This window comes from Sorex araneus, chromosome 2, assembly GCF_027595985.1.
Source record: "Sorex araneus isolate mSorAra2 chromosome 2, mSorAra2.pri, whole genome shotgun sequence".
In the NCBI taxonomy this organism is placed as follows: Eukaryota; Metazoa; Chordata; class Mammalia; order Eulipotyphla; family Soricidae; genus Sorex; species Sorex araneus.
The window spans coordinates 245562852-245575236 of NC_073303.1; the positions used below are offsets into that span (position 1 = coordinate 245562852).

A 12385-nucleotide genomic window follows, 5' to 3' on the forward strand; every position below is an offset into this window, starting at 1 on the left:
TACTGGTGGCTCAGAGTCAAGTTCAGAGTCAGAGATACAAGGAAACTGGAAAAGAAGAATTGAGCTTCTAGCTCTAGTTTCATATCCTATGAAGATGCACAGGCTCAAATATGCAAGGATAATAGAAAGGTTATCAGATGTCAGATGTCAAGGAGAATGGTTTCTATGATGGTAGGATATCAAGCAGCAGTGAAAAAGAGATCTAATCTCAGAAGGGCAAAAAAGAAATGTAAGAATGAGAGAGATGTGCAAAGAAAAAGAAAATACGTATGAAGGGTGATTTATCAGAAGTATGTGGGTGAGGGGCTGGAGTGATAGGACAGCAGGAATGGTGTTTGCCTTGCACACAGCTGAGCCACGTTCGATCCCTGGCATCCCAGAGGATATCCTGAGCACCACCAGGAGTCGTTTCTGAGTGCAGAGCCAGAAGTAACCCCTGAGCATAGTCAGATGTGGCCCCAAACGCAAAAATTAAAAAAAAGAAGTATGTGAGTAAACCTTTAAACATTTTGTTTTAAAAGGAAGTATATCTCTGTGAAAATTATTTTTTATTTTTTATTGAATTACCGTGAAATACAGTTACAAAGCTTAATTGAGTTTCAGTCATACAATGTTCACCCATTCTTCAACACCCATTCTTCAACCAGTGTACACTTCCCACCGCCAATATCCCCCGTATCAATCACCTCCTACCAACACTCCTCCCACCCCCAGCCTGCCTTCTCTCTCTCTCTCTCTCTCTCTCTCTCTCTCTCTCTCTCTCTCTCTCTCTCTCTCTCTCTCTCTCTCTCTCTCTCTCCCTCTCTCCCTCCTCCCCCCACCTCCTTTTGGGCATTATAATTTGCGTTGCAGATACTGAGAGAACATCATGATGTGTTGTCCTTTACCCACTTTCAGCACTACCTCCACCCAGAGTGATCCCTTCCAACCATCATTGTCATAACGGTCCCCTCTCTGTCCCAACTGCCATTTCCCCCAGCTTCCAACCACGGACCATTTGTCCTGACCCTTGTTTCTATTGTCCTTGGGTTTTAGTCTCATACTATGTTTTACTTTTCTATATCCCTCATATGAGTGCAGTCATTCTACGTCTGTCCTTCTCCTTCTGACTTATATTTCACTTGTTATGAGACTCTCTTTGGGCTGGAACAATAGCACAGCAGGTAGGGCATTTGCCTTGCATGCAGTGGCTGACCCGGATTTGATTCCTTCGACCCTCTCAGACAGCCCGGCAAGCTACCGAGAGTATCTTGCCCGCACGGCAGAGCCTGGCAAGCTCCTTCGATACACCAAAAACAGTAACAGCAAGTCTAATAATGGAGACATTACTGGTGCCCGCTCAAGCAAATTGATGAGCAATGGGATGACAGTGATACAGTGATGATACTCTCTATGTTCATTCATTTATAAGCAAATTTTATGACTTCTTTTTTTTTCCCTAACAGCTGTATAGTATTCCATTGTATAGATGTACCATAGTTCCTTTAACCAGCCTGTTCTCGGGCATTCAGGTTGTTTCCAGATCTGGCTATTGTGATCAGTGCTGCAATGAACAAACAAGTACAGATGTTATTTCTGTTGTGTGTTTTTGTACCCCAAGGGTATATTCCCAGAAGTGTGTCATATGGAAGCACAATTTCTAAATTTTTGAAGAATGCCCATGTTGCTTTCCAAAAAGGCTAGAGCAGTCGACATTCCCACCAACAATGATGAAGAGTCCCTTTCTCCTCGAATTAGCACCAGCACTGATTGTTCTTATTCTTTTTGATGTGTGCCAGTCTCTGTGGTGTAAGGTGATATCTCATTGTTGTTTTGAGTTGCATCTCCTTAATGATTAGTGATGTAAAGCATTTTTATGTGCCTTTTGGCCATTTGTATTTCTTCTTTGAGAAAGTTTCTGTTCATTACTTCTCCCCATTTTTTGATGAGGTTAGAGTTTTTCTTCTTATAAAGTTCTTTCAGTGCCTTATATATATCTTGGATATTAACCCCTTAACTGATGGATACTGGGTAAATAATTTTTCCCATTCCATGGGCTGTCTCTGTATCTTAGTCACCATTTCTTTTGAAGTGCAGAAGTTTCTTAGCTTAAAAAATATTAAATTGACTGATCAATTCTTTCAATTAACATACCCCACCATACTTACATATGGAGTAAGAGGGTCTTAACTGACCCTAAACAATAGTAACATTTTATACACATAACAGTGATACAGTGATACCTAATATAACTGTACATGCTTAAATTAGCTACATGGAAAGAGATAACATGAGCACTGTCTTTGTGTTGAATGAATCCATGCACAGCGGGAGCAAAAACACCATTTAACAATATTTTTAATAATTTTAAAATTATTAAAATAATTATGACTATTATTAACCCCATCACACTAAGCAAACAACTCAAGAGACAATTTACATGTAAAATTGACATGTATCTCAATAGGCTGATATGTTTTGTCACATAGGATATAAAATAATTGTAAAGTAAAAATCTTTAACACGTCTCTTTACACTTAGTAGTTGGGTTTTTGTGTGTGTGTGTGTGTGTGTTGCGGGGGGTGGCTAACCTGATGTTGCTCAGCACTTACTTCTGACTCTGTGCTCAGGGATCATTCCTGGGACTCACGGGACCACACAGTTTATGGAGCATCAAACTGGGTTAGGCTCAGTGAAAGACAAACGCCCTCTCTGCCATGCTATCACTCCGGCCCCTTCACTTACACAGTTTTCTTTCTCATGAATACCATCAGGAGTGGATACCATGGTACAAACTGTCTGTTGTTGCAGATATGTTCATACATTTCAGACTAGGTATTTTTAGGCAAATATGATCAAGTGCACTGTATTATAAAAATCACAATATGTTTTCACAGGATAACCCAAGAAATCAATTGCAATATTTCCGTACTTTCATTCATTCAAAGATCTTTGTGCTTGATTTCTACTTTTACTGGAAATATCCTACACCTATTTAACAAGTTAGTATGTAGGTCTTCTAAAAAAAAGTGTTCTTAAGAAATCCATGTTTTGGCCAGTGAGATAGGTCAGTCTATAGTAATTTCTCTTGTATGCAGCTGACTCGGGTTCAATTCCTGGCACCCAATATGGTCCCCTGAGCTTTCTAAGAGTGATCCCTGAGTGCAGTGTCAGGAGTAAGCTCTAAGCACAGCAATTTATGGCCCCAAACAAAAGTTCCATGTGGTTCTAATAACATAGTAATTTTCGAATATCTCATAAGAAATATATGAAAAATATTTTAGAGCTGGCAGAGAGTCTCTTGCCCCCGCACCTAGCTGTCTTCCCCTGGGCCCCTCAGAGGGGGTGGACCTCAGTTGCCCTCCCTGCCCTGAGCAGAGCTCCCGTGGCCGAAGACCTCCAGAGCCCAGCCACAGCTATGCTCAAGGCCCCACTCCACACGTTCAGATGAGCCTCACGCATGAAGGTACCGGCAGAGGAACCCAGGTGTGTAGGACCCGGGGCTGAGACCTCCAAGCCTGTTTGGATCAGGACTGGGCCTCTTCCACCCAGACTCCCCATTTTCCAGTAGCTAGGCGGTCACACCCAGGGACTGCTCCAGCACCATGTAATCCCACCATTGCCAACATCCAGAGATTATAACACCAAGCTCCTGGAAGACATCTTTTAGCCTAGTTTTCTCTTTGGGAGAACCTGGCAAGCTACCGAGAGTTTCCTGCCCACATGGGAGAGCCTCACAAACACCCCATGGCATATTCATTTGCCAAAACCAGTAACAATGATGAATCTCATTCCCCTGACCCTGAAAGAGCCTCCAATGTGGCACCATTGAAAAGGACATGTAAAGAGAGGCCTCTAAAATCGCAGGGCTAGGAGAAATGAAGACGTTACTAAGACCGCTCGAGAAATTCGATGATCAACGGGTTGATGATGATGATTTTAGAGCTAAGAATCACTGTCATCCCGTTGCTCATTGATTTGCTTGAGCGGGCACCAGTAACGTCTCCATTGTGAGATTTGTTGTTACTGTTTTTGGCATATTGAATACGCCATGGGTAGCTTGCCAAGGCTCTGCCATGTGGGCAGGATACTCTCAGTAGCTTGCCGGGCTTTCCGAGGGGGATGGAGGAATCAAAGCTGGGTTGGCCACGTGCAAGAGATCTAAGAATAAATTATGAAAAATAAATCTCTATTCCAAAGAAAGCAGAAAAAGGATAAAGTATTCATGTACAAGTCTGAACGCTGATCCACTTATATGCAAAGCTACAAAGAGAAGATAATTTTTTTAACATAAGGCAACACTAGAAATAAAAAAATACATAGCAAGTCATGTATCCACACTGGTTTCTTAAGTAAATAATTTTTATTAGGTGCCCAAATGGTGGGGGAGGAAGTAAAATTAGGAGCTTTCTGAGTCTTCTAATTTAAAACTGTTTTTGGTTGTTATTTAGGCACAAGTTGTTATTTAAACACAAAGCCATCAACAATAGAATTTCCACCTCCAAGACCAACCTGTGTCAGGTCCCCCCACCAAAGCCCCAAATTCCCTCCCCGACCCCTTATCTTCTTAATAGGCATATTTTTTAATTTTTTAATTTATTTTTAAATTTTTCTTCTCAAAATCTATTCTTTTTTTAATTTATTTTTTTATTAGTGAATCACCGTGAGGATACAGTTACAGATTTACATGTTTTTGTGCTTGTGTTTCAGTCATACAATGCTCGAGTACCCATCCCTCCACCACTGCCCATTCTCCACCACCGATGATCCCAGCAGCCCTCCCCCCCACCCACCTCCACTCCGCCTCTGTGGCAGTGGCAGGGCATTCCCTTTTGTCATCTCTCTCCTTTTGGGTGTTGTGGTTTGCAATAGAGGTATTGAGTGGCCATCATGTTCAGTCTACAGTCTACTTTCAGCACGCATCTCCCATCCTGAGCAGGTCCTCCAACCACACTTTACCTGGTGTTCCCTTCTCTATCTGAGCCGCCTTTTCCCTTGGCATGTGAGGCTGGCTTCCAAGCCGTGAAGCAAAGCTCCTGGTACTTATTTCTACTAGTTTTGAGTGTTAGTCTCCCATTCTTTTATTTTATATTCCACAGACGAGTGCAATCTTTCTGGCTGTCTCTCTCTTTCTGGCTCATTTCACTTAACATGATACTTTCCATGTTGATCCACTTATATGCAAAGTTCATGACTTCATCTTTTCTAACAGCTGCATAGTATTGCATTGTGTAGATGTACTGAAGTTTCTTTAACCAGTCATCTGTTCTCGAGCACTCGGTTTTTTTTCCAGATTCTGGCTATTGTAAACAGTGCTGCAATGAACATACAAGTGCAGATGTCATTTCTACTATACTTTTTTGCCTCTCCAGGATATATTCCCAGAACTGGTATTGCTGGGTAAAATGGGAGATCAATTTCTAATTTTTTGAGAAGTGTAATAGGCACACTCCTTTGAGTCATCTCCTCCGTCCTGTATCATTGTAAATATCTACCTCATCTTCTGTGTTTCCTTCTGTCACTCTATTTTCACTGCCAGCAGAGTTATTAATTGCTTACCTTTGGGTCCCCATAAGTGATGCATCAACGTAGATTAGTCAAGACATTCAAGTCATCCCTGAAGGCCATTATCTGTGCATCCTGGCATCCTTTCAAGCAGGCAGTGGCTTCACCTTTCATTCTCTCCCGCCTTCCTCTGCATCATTTACATCACATGTGTTTTCTTCATTACTGCAGTGTTTACTCACCTGCATGGAGCTGCAGGAAAAACCCTGAGTGGGAACCCAAATTCCACCCTAGGTGGTTGAGGATGGAGGTGGTAGCCGGATGGACCAGCAGGAAAGATGCAAACCTGGCTTCCCCCAATACACTCACGCAGCGATCCTGTCCTGGCCAGTCCAGGCCGAACCAAGTGAAGAGCTGAGCAGAGCAGGAGATATTTACAGCCTCCCCGAGTCTGCTCATTAATCCCCGTTTCTCTTCATACTCAGCCTCTGAGACACCAATTAATTCACTGTGGGAGGCTGGCCTGGGCAGGATGGAAATTTCCTGCAGGTAAGGGCTATTCTAGGAGGCCTTGTTAGGAGTCAGGTGTATGGCATCACCAGGGCTCTCCCTTGAGTCTCCTGACTAGCAGAGATGGCACCTCCCACTCATTGGCATCAATCCACAGGAGCGCAACATATTTCACCTATCTATGCACTTTGGTTATGAAAAAACTGAATTTCAGTTTCTTCATGGCTTGACATGGACAAAATCGTTTATATTAAACCCAAATTCATCAGAGAAAACCTAACAATGTGTGGGTATTCTCTGCTGGGAGGGAGAAGAGCCCACTCTCTTTGTGTTTCTGAGCCCTTAATGAAGAAGAGGTCTCTGGGAGTTAGCAGAGCTGTTGCACCCCCATTCTTCCAAACTCATTGAGGGCCACTGAGGCCAAGAAGGAGAGATAGACAAATAGCTCAAGTTTAGGCAATGGGGGCTGCAAGCAAGCAGGATAATCCCTGTTAGAATGGACTAGAACACTCTCAGTTAACGATTCTGCTCATTGCTCCTCACCCTCTGGGCAGGGCTATGAAATACCCCAGCCTTTGTTCCAATGTATCTGTAAACCCCCAAAGAATGGCCCTACAATGACCCTGAGATGGGCCAGGGAATGGTGAGGCTCAACTCATAAATAAGCCAAACATATCCCTTTCTTGCTGGACAGTCATTAGATGTCCTTCATTTTCTGGACCTTCTGGAGAGCTGAAGATGTTAGGGAGTAGACAGATGAAACAGACGGACAGGATACAAGTTGACAGGGCTTTGAAACCCAGAATGCTGGTTCCCCTGGCTGGAAGGCTGCCCCAGAAAGGACCCTGTGACTAGTTTATATCTGCTCCCTTCCCTGAATTATCTCCATCATGTACAATGATGTTAACCTAGTAGACTCAGCTCTTGGATGGGTTCTAGCCCAGTGAGATTCAGATAGGAATTTGACCAAAGAATGTTGTTCTTCTGATGATGATTATTGGCTCTCATCAATAAATACTGTATATGGAGTTCAGTTGGGGCTTTCAGTCTATGAGACTCTATGGCCCCTGGCCCCTCTGTCTCTGTCTCTGTCTGTCTGTCTGTCTCTGTCTGTCTATCTGTCTCTGTCTGCCTGTCTTTGTCTCTCTGTCTCTTTCTCTCTGTCTATGTCTCTGTATCTCTCTGTCTCTCTCTCACTCACTTTCTCGCTTTAAGTCCCTCCTTAAGACCTATTCATGGGGGACTGGACCCTGGCAGAAGTTTGAAGCAACCATAGATTTTTGGGGTTATTTTAATTTCTTTTTTTATTTTGTTTTTTGGGTTACACCCGGCGATGCACAGGGTTTACTGCTGGCTCATGACTTGGGAATTAACTCCTGGTGGTACTCAGGGGAACCTATGGGATGCTGGTAATCGAAGCACTGACGCTTTGCACGGGCTGGCCGTGTGCAAGGCAAACACCCTACCCACTGTGCTTGCTCCAGCCCCAGTTTTAGATAGACTTTACATGATGTTGTTTACTCAAAAATCTTTATGGCCTTTGATTAAAACCAGAGATAATCCAGAGTGAAACAAAGAAAAAAAAGTCATGGTTTTCAAGAGATTGGTAGTCTGAAGCAGATTGAGTGACTCTGGTGGATGAGAGAGATGTGGACCAGAGGAGACCCAGGATCCTCATGAGGAGATTAGATCCATGACCTTGAGAACTGATGTCTACACCTCAGGAAGCAGAGTGAGTCAATGACACACCAATGGAGGTGTATGGGTGATTTCCCCCAAAAAGGAAAAATATGGAATCAAATTTTCTATTTTTAGCAAAGTAGAGAAAGTTTCTGGTTGTGAAATATACATCTCTTTTCTTTAGTTGTATTATACCTTGTCACTAGTTTGTTAGCAACACCCTACACTCATTTCACAAGTGAGTATGCAGGTCTTTGAAGAATAAAATGTTTTTAAGAAATTCATGTGTGGGTCAGAGACATAGTACAATGGGTAGTGTTGCCTTGCATGTGACTGACCTGGATTAGATTCTCAGCACCCTATATGGTCCCCAGAGATTGCCAGGCATGGTCGTTCAGTGCAGATATGGGAGTAAATCCTGAGCACGGCCAGGTGTGCCGTCTTCACTCCCAAATCCATGGAGTTCAAAGTTCAATGATAATTTCCCAATATTTCATAAAAAATGGCATGGACTATATTTGAGACCTAAGAATAGATTTGGAAAAATAGATCCCTATTTCAAAGAAAGGAGAGATAGAGGGTAAAGTCTTCATATATCTGTCTAAAGAAGATAAAATTTTAACAAAAGGAATATACAGAAATCAATATGTATAGGGATTTTATGGTCCACACTCTGATTTTTGAAACAAAGAAATTTTTTTGGCTTTTTGGGTCACACCCGGCGATGCACAGAGGTTACTCGTGGCTCATGCACTCATGAATTACTCCTGGTGCTTGGAGGACCATATGGAATGCTGGAAATACAACCCAGGTCAGCCACGTGCAAGGCAAACACTCTACCTGCTGTGCTATTGCTCCAGCCTCTAAATAAAGAATTTTTAATACATGCCAAGATATAAAAAAGAAAGAAAGAAAAGTTAGTCTCTTTTGCTCCTTGTAATTTAAAAGATTTATTTTGAAATTTGGGTGCAATTGACTTACAATGCCATCAACAATAGAGTTTCAGGCATAATATACTTCAGCTCCAAGAACAACATTGGATTAAATAACCTAAAATACTCCAGCTCCAAGAACAACCACCCATGCCCCAGGTTACCGACCCCTCATCTCCTGATATTAAACATTTTAAAGTTGAATCATTGTCATTTGGGTAGCATGCTGACACTCTGATATAACAAACCACAATTTCTCATTCTGGGATTTGAGCCCTAAAATGATGCAGGTCACCTGTACTGGTGCAAGTGCCGTTTCATTGTTTCTTCCCAAGGAGACTTGTCAGAGCGCGCTTAATGTCTTTGTTCCTGAGGCTGTAGATGAAGGGGTTCAGCATGGGGGTGACCACGGTGTAAGCCACAGAGGCAACTGCAGTGCTTTGTGAGTTCTCTGACACAGCAGAGCTCAGGTACACACCTAGGGCTGTGCCATAAAACAAGGAGACCACGGAGAGGTGAGAGGTGCAGGTAGAAAAGGCTTTCAACTTCCCCTGAGCTGAGGAGATTCTGCAGATGGAGGAGACGATCTTAGAGTAAGAGAAAAGGATGCCAGCAAAAGGGCCACCCCCTAGGAACCCAACTGACAGATACATCACCAAGTCACTAAAAAAAGTGTCAGAACAAGCCAAATGGACCACCTGATTGAGTTCACAGAAAAAGTGAGGGATTTCCACATGTGCACAGAAGGACAGTGGCAACACCATGAGGATTTCTAACAAGGAATCCAGGGCACTCATGGCCCAACACACCAGAAGCAGCAGCCCACAGACCTGGGGATTCATGATGGTGGTGTAATGCAGGGGGTGGCAGATGGCCACATAGCGGTCAATGGCCATCACAGTCAGGAGAAAGTTGTCCAATCCTACAAAGAGAATGAAAAAATACATCTGGGAGATACATCTCTCAAAGGAGATGCCTTTCTTGTGTGTCTGGATGTTCACCAGCATCTGGGGGACGGTGGTGGAGGTGTAGCAGATGTCTACGAAGGACAGGTTGGACAGGAAGAAGTACATGGGCGTGTGGAGGTGGGGGTCTGAGCTGACAGCCAGGATGATGAGCAGGTTCCCCAGCACGGTGATCAGGTACATGGACAGGAAAAGCACAAAGATGAGGGACTGAACTTCCGGTTCCTCAGAAAATCCTAGAAGAAGAAATTCTCTATTTCCTGTCACGTTCTCAGATTCCATGAATTGGAGAGGCCTAGGGGAAAAGTATATGATTATTTTTCACATACACAGCATTTCTTACATTTTTTAAAACTTTGTTGAGGTAATGTTAGATTACAAACATTATTACATTAGCACTGTAGTACTGTCATCCCATTGTCATCAATTTGCTTGAGTGGGCACCAGTAACGTCTCCATACTAATCAAGCATAGTATTACATTTCAAAGCAAAAATTCACCTTTAAAATATATGGACTGGACCCGCCATTCCCGCGGCCCAGCCTTCGTCTCAGACCACAACTTCCTGCCACCGCCTCCCCCAACCCACCCAGTCCTGGACAGATGACCCAGGTGGCGGCACGCTGATCCCTAGACTGCAGCCATTTTCTCTTTCGGCCCAGCCTTCATTCCCTATGTCACGTTCAATAGTAACATCCTAGCTATCCATAAACAGTAGGACAATAAACCACAAGGTTTCACATAAGGATTAGAGGAACATCTGAGAGGGACGACATGTTCTAGAAGGGGAAAATAAAAAGGCAATCTCCATTGAACGAGACAATTCAGAATCCATTTTCACAACAAGAGGGAACAGGTCAACCTCTTGTTCAAGATCAACTTGATCTTGAAGGTCCCTCTTCCATACCACCATAACAACATGAAGAAATAGCGCAAATCCCCACCACAAGCAGAGGATGATGAAAGGAGTCCAGAAACCTCAATAGGCGTTTACTGCAAACTTGAGCTCTCCGATAAAGAATTCAGAGTTGAAATGCTGAAGATGTTCAATGAACTCAATGTAAAGATCGAAAAGGTATCCATTAAATTAAAGAAGGACCCAACAGAAACAATACAACAGACAGCCAATAAAATATGGGAAGAAATGAGAGCAGAAATCAAAAAGCTACAAAAAGAAATGAAGGATTCGGTAGATGAAATAACAAACTCTGTGGCTGCCCTCAACAATAAAATGTCTATAGCGGAAGACAGAATCAGTGAGCTTGAAGATGAGCTGCAGGAAGCCTACAGGCAACAACAATGGGAAGAGACCTCAAAATAGCTCTAGGGCAACTCAAAGTCCTATAGGATGATCTCAAGAGGAACAACATTAGAATCATTGGAGTACCAGAAGGACAGGGAAGCAACCCAAACGAAAAAGCCAGAGTCAAACAAATCATTGCTGAAAAGTTCCCAGAGCTGGAGAATGCAGGTATCCAAATTCAAGGATCCCATAGGATGCCAGCTAAAGGAGACCAAAGAGAAATACCCCAAGACATATCATAGTTAGAATGATGGACATCATGGATAGAGACACAGTACTGCAAGCAGCAAGGTCAAAGAAGGAAATCGCATTCAAAGGAGCACCCCTTAGATTCACAGCAGACCTATCAGAGGAAACCCTCCAAGCCGTGATGGGATATAATGAAAAAACTCAATGAAATGAACGCTTCACCAAGAATACTTTATCCTAAACTCTCATTCAAACTCGAAGGAACGATGCACTATTTTGTGGATAAACAACAGCTCAGGAACTTCATAGATTCAAAACCAAACCTAAAAGAAGGACTAAAGGGGCTATTGTAAGACAAGAAGAACCCCTACAAGCACAACAAACTTTTACAGAAAGATGGCACAAAATCCCATAACAATAATCTCTCTTAATGTCAATGGTCTAAATTCACCAATTAAGAGACACAGAAGTGGAAAAATGGATTCAGAGACTGAACCCAACACTCTGCTGCCTGTAAGAAACGCATCTGAATAACCAGAACAAATACAGACTAAAGTCAAAGGGTGGAAAACAATCCTGCAAGCAAACAAATCCCTCAGAAAAGCTGGGGTGGCCTTACTAGTATTGGACAACATAGATTTCAGATTGAGAAAGATTAGAAAAGATAGGGAAGACCAATTTTTTAATCAAGGGATATGTACAGCAGGAAGAAACATGAAAGCTTGTAACTATCTCACGGTAATTTGATAAAAATTAAAAAATTTAAAATTATAAAAACCAGAAACCACACTCCTAAACATGTACGCACCCAATGAGGGATCAGATAAAAAACTACAACAACTGCTAGAAGACCTTTAGAAGGACATCGCAAGCAACACAATAGTACTTGGAGACTTCAACACCGCCCTATCACCTCTGGATAGATCAAGAAGATTAAAACCCACCAAGGAAATACTGGCTTTGTTGGAAGAAATAGAAGAGAGGGCTAATAGATATATACAGGGCTTTATATCTTCAAAAAAGGGAATACACATTCTTTTCCAGTGCACATGGATCATTTTCCAGAATAGACCATGTGCTGGGCCACATAACATACCTCAACGGAATCAGGAAGATAGACATTGTATCAGCTATCTTTTCAGACCATGATGCACTGAAGATAGAAGTGAATCACGTACAGACACAGAAAACCAAATCAAACACCTTGAAATTAAACAACTCGATGTTGAACAATGAGTGGGTCAGGAAGGAAATCAAGGAAGAAATCAAAAGGTACCTGGAAACAAATGAGAAAAAAAGAAACGAGCTACCAGAACCTGTGG

General features: G+C 42.6%; 1 protein-coding gene across 1 annotated transcript; it reads right to left on the reverse strand.

Annotated features, from left to right (window-relative positions):
- Positions 1–8923: 8923 nt before the first annotated feature.
- LOC101556006 (olfactory receptor 7A10-like) lies at positions 8924–9853 on the reverse strand. Its single transcript, XM_004614988.1, has one exon. It carries the CDS (start codon positions 9851–9853, stop codon positions 8924–8926), a length of 930 nt encoding a protein of 309 aa, XP_004615045.1.
- Positions 9854–12385: the final 2532 nt, after the last annotated feature.

Bases quoted from the DNA above. Each gene is read 5' to 3' on its own strand.
- LOC101556006 (XM_004614988.1), bottom strand. From the start codon at position 9,853: ATGGAATCTGAGAACGTGACAGGAAATAGAGAATTTCTTCTTCTAGGA.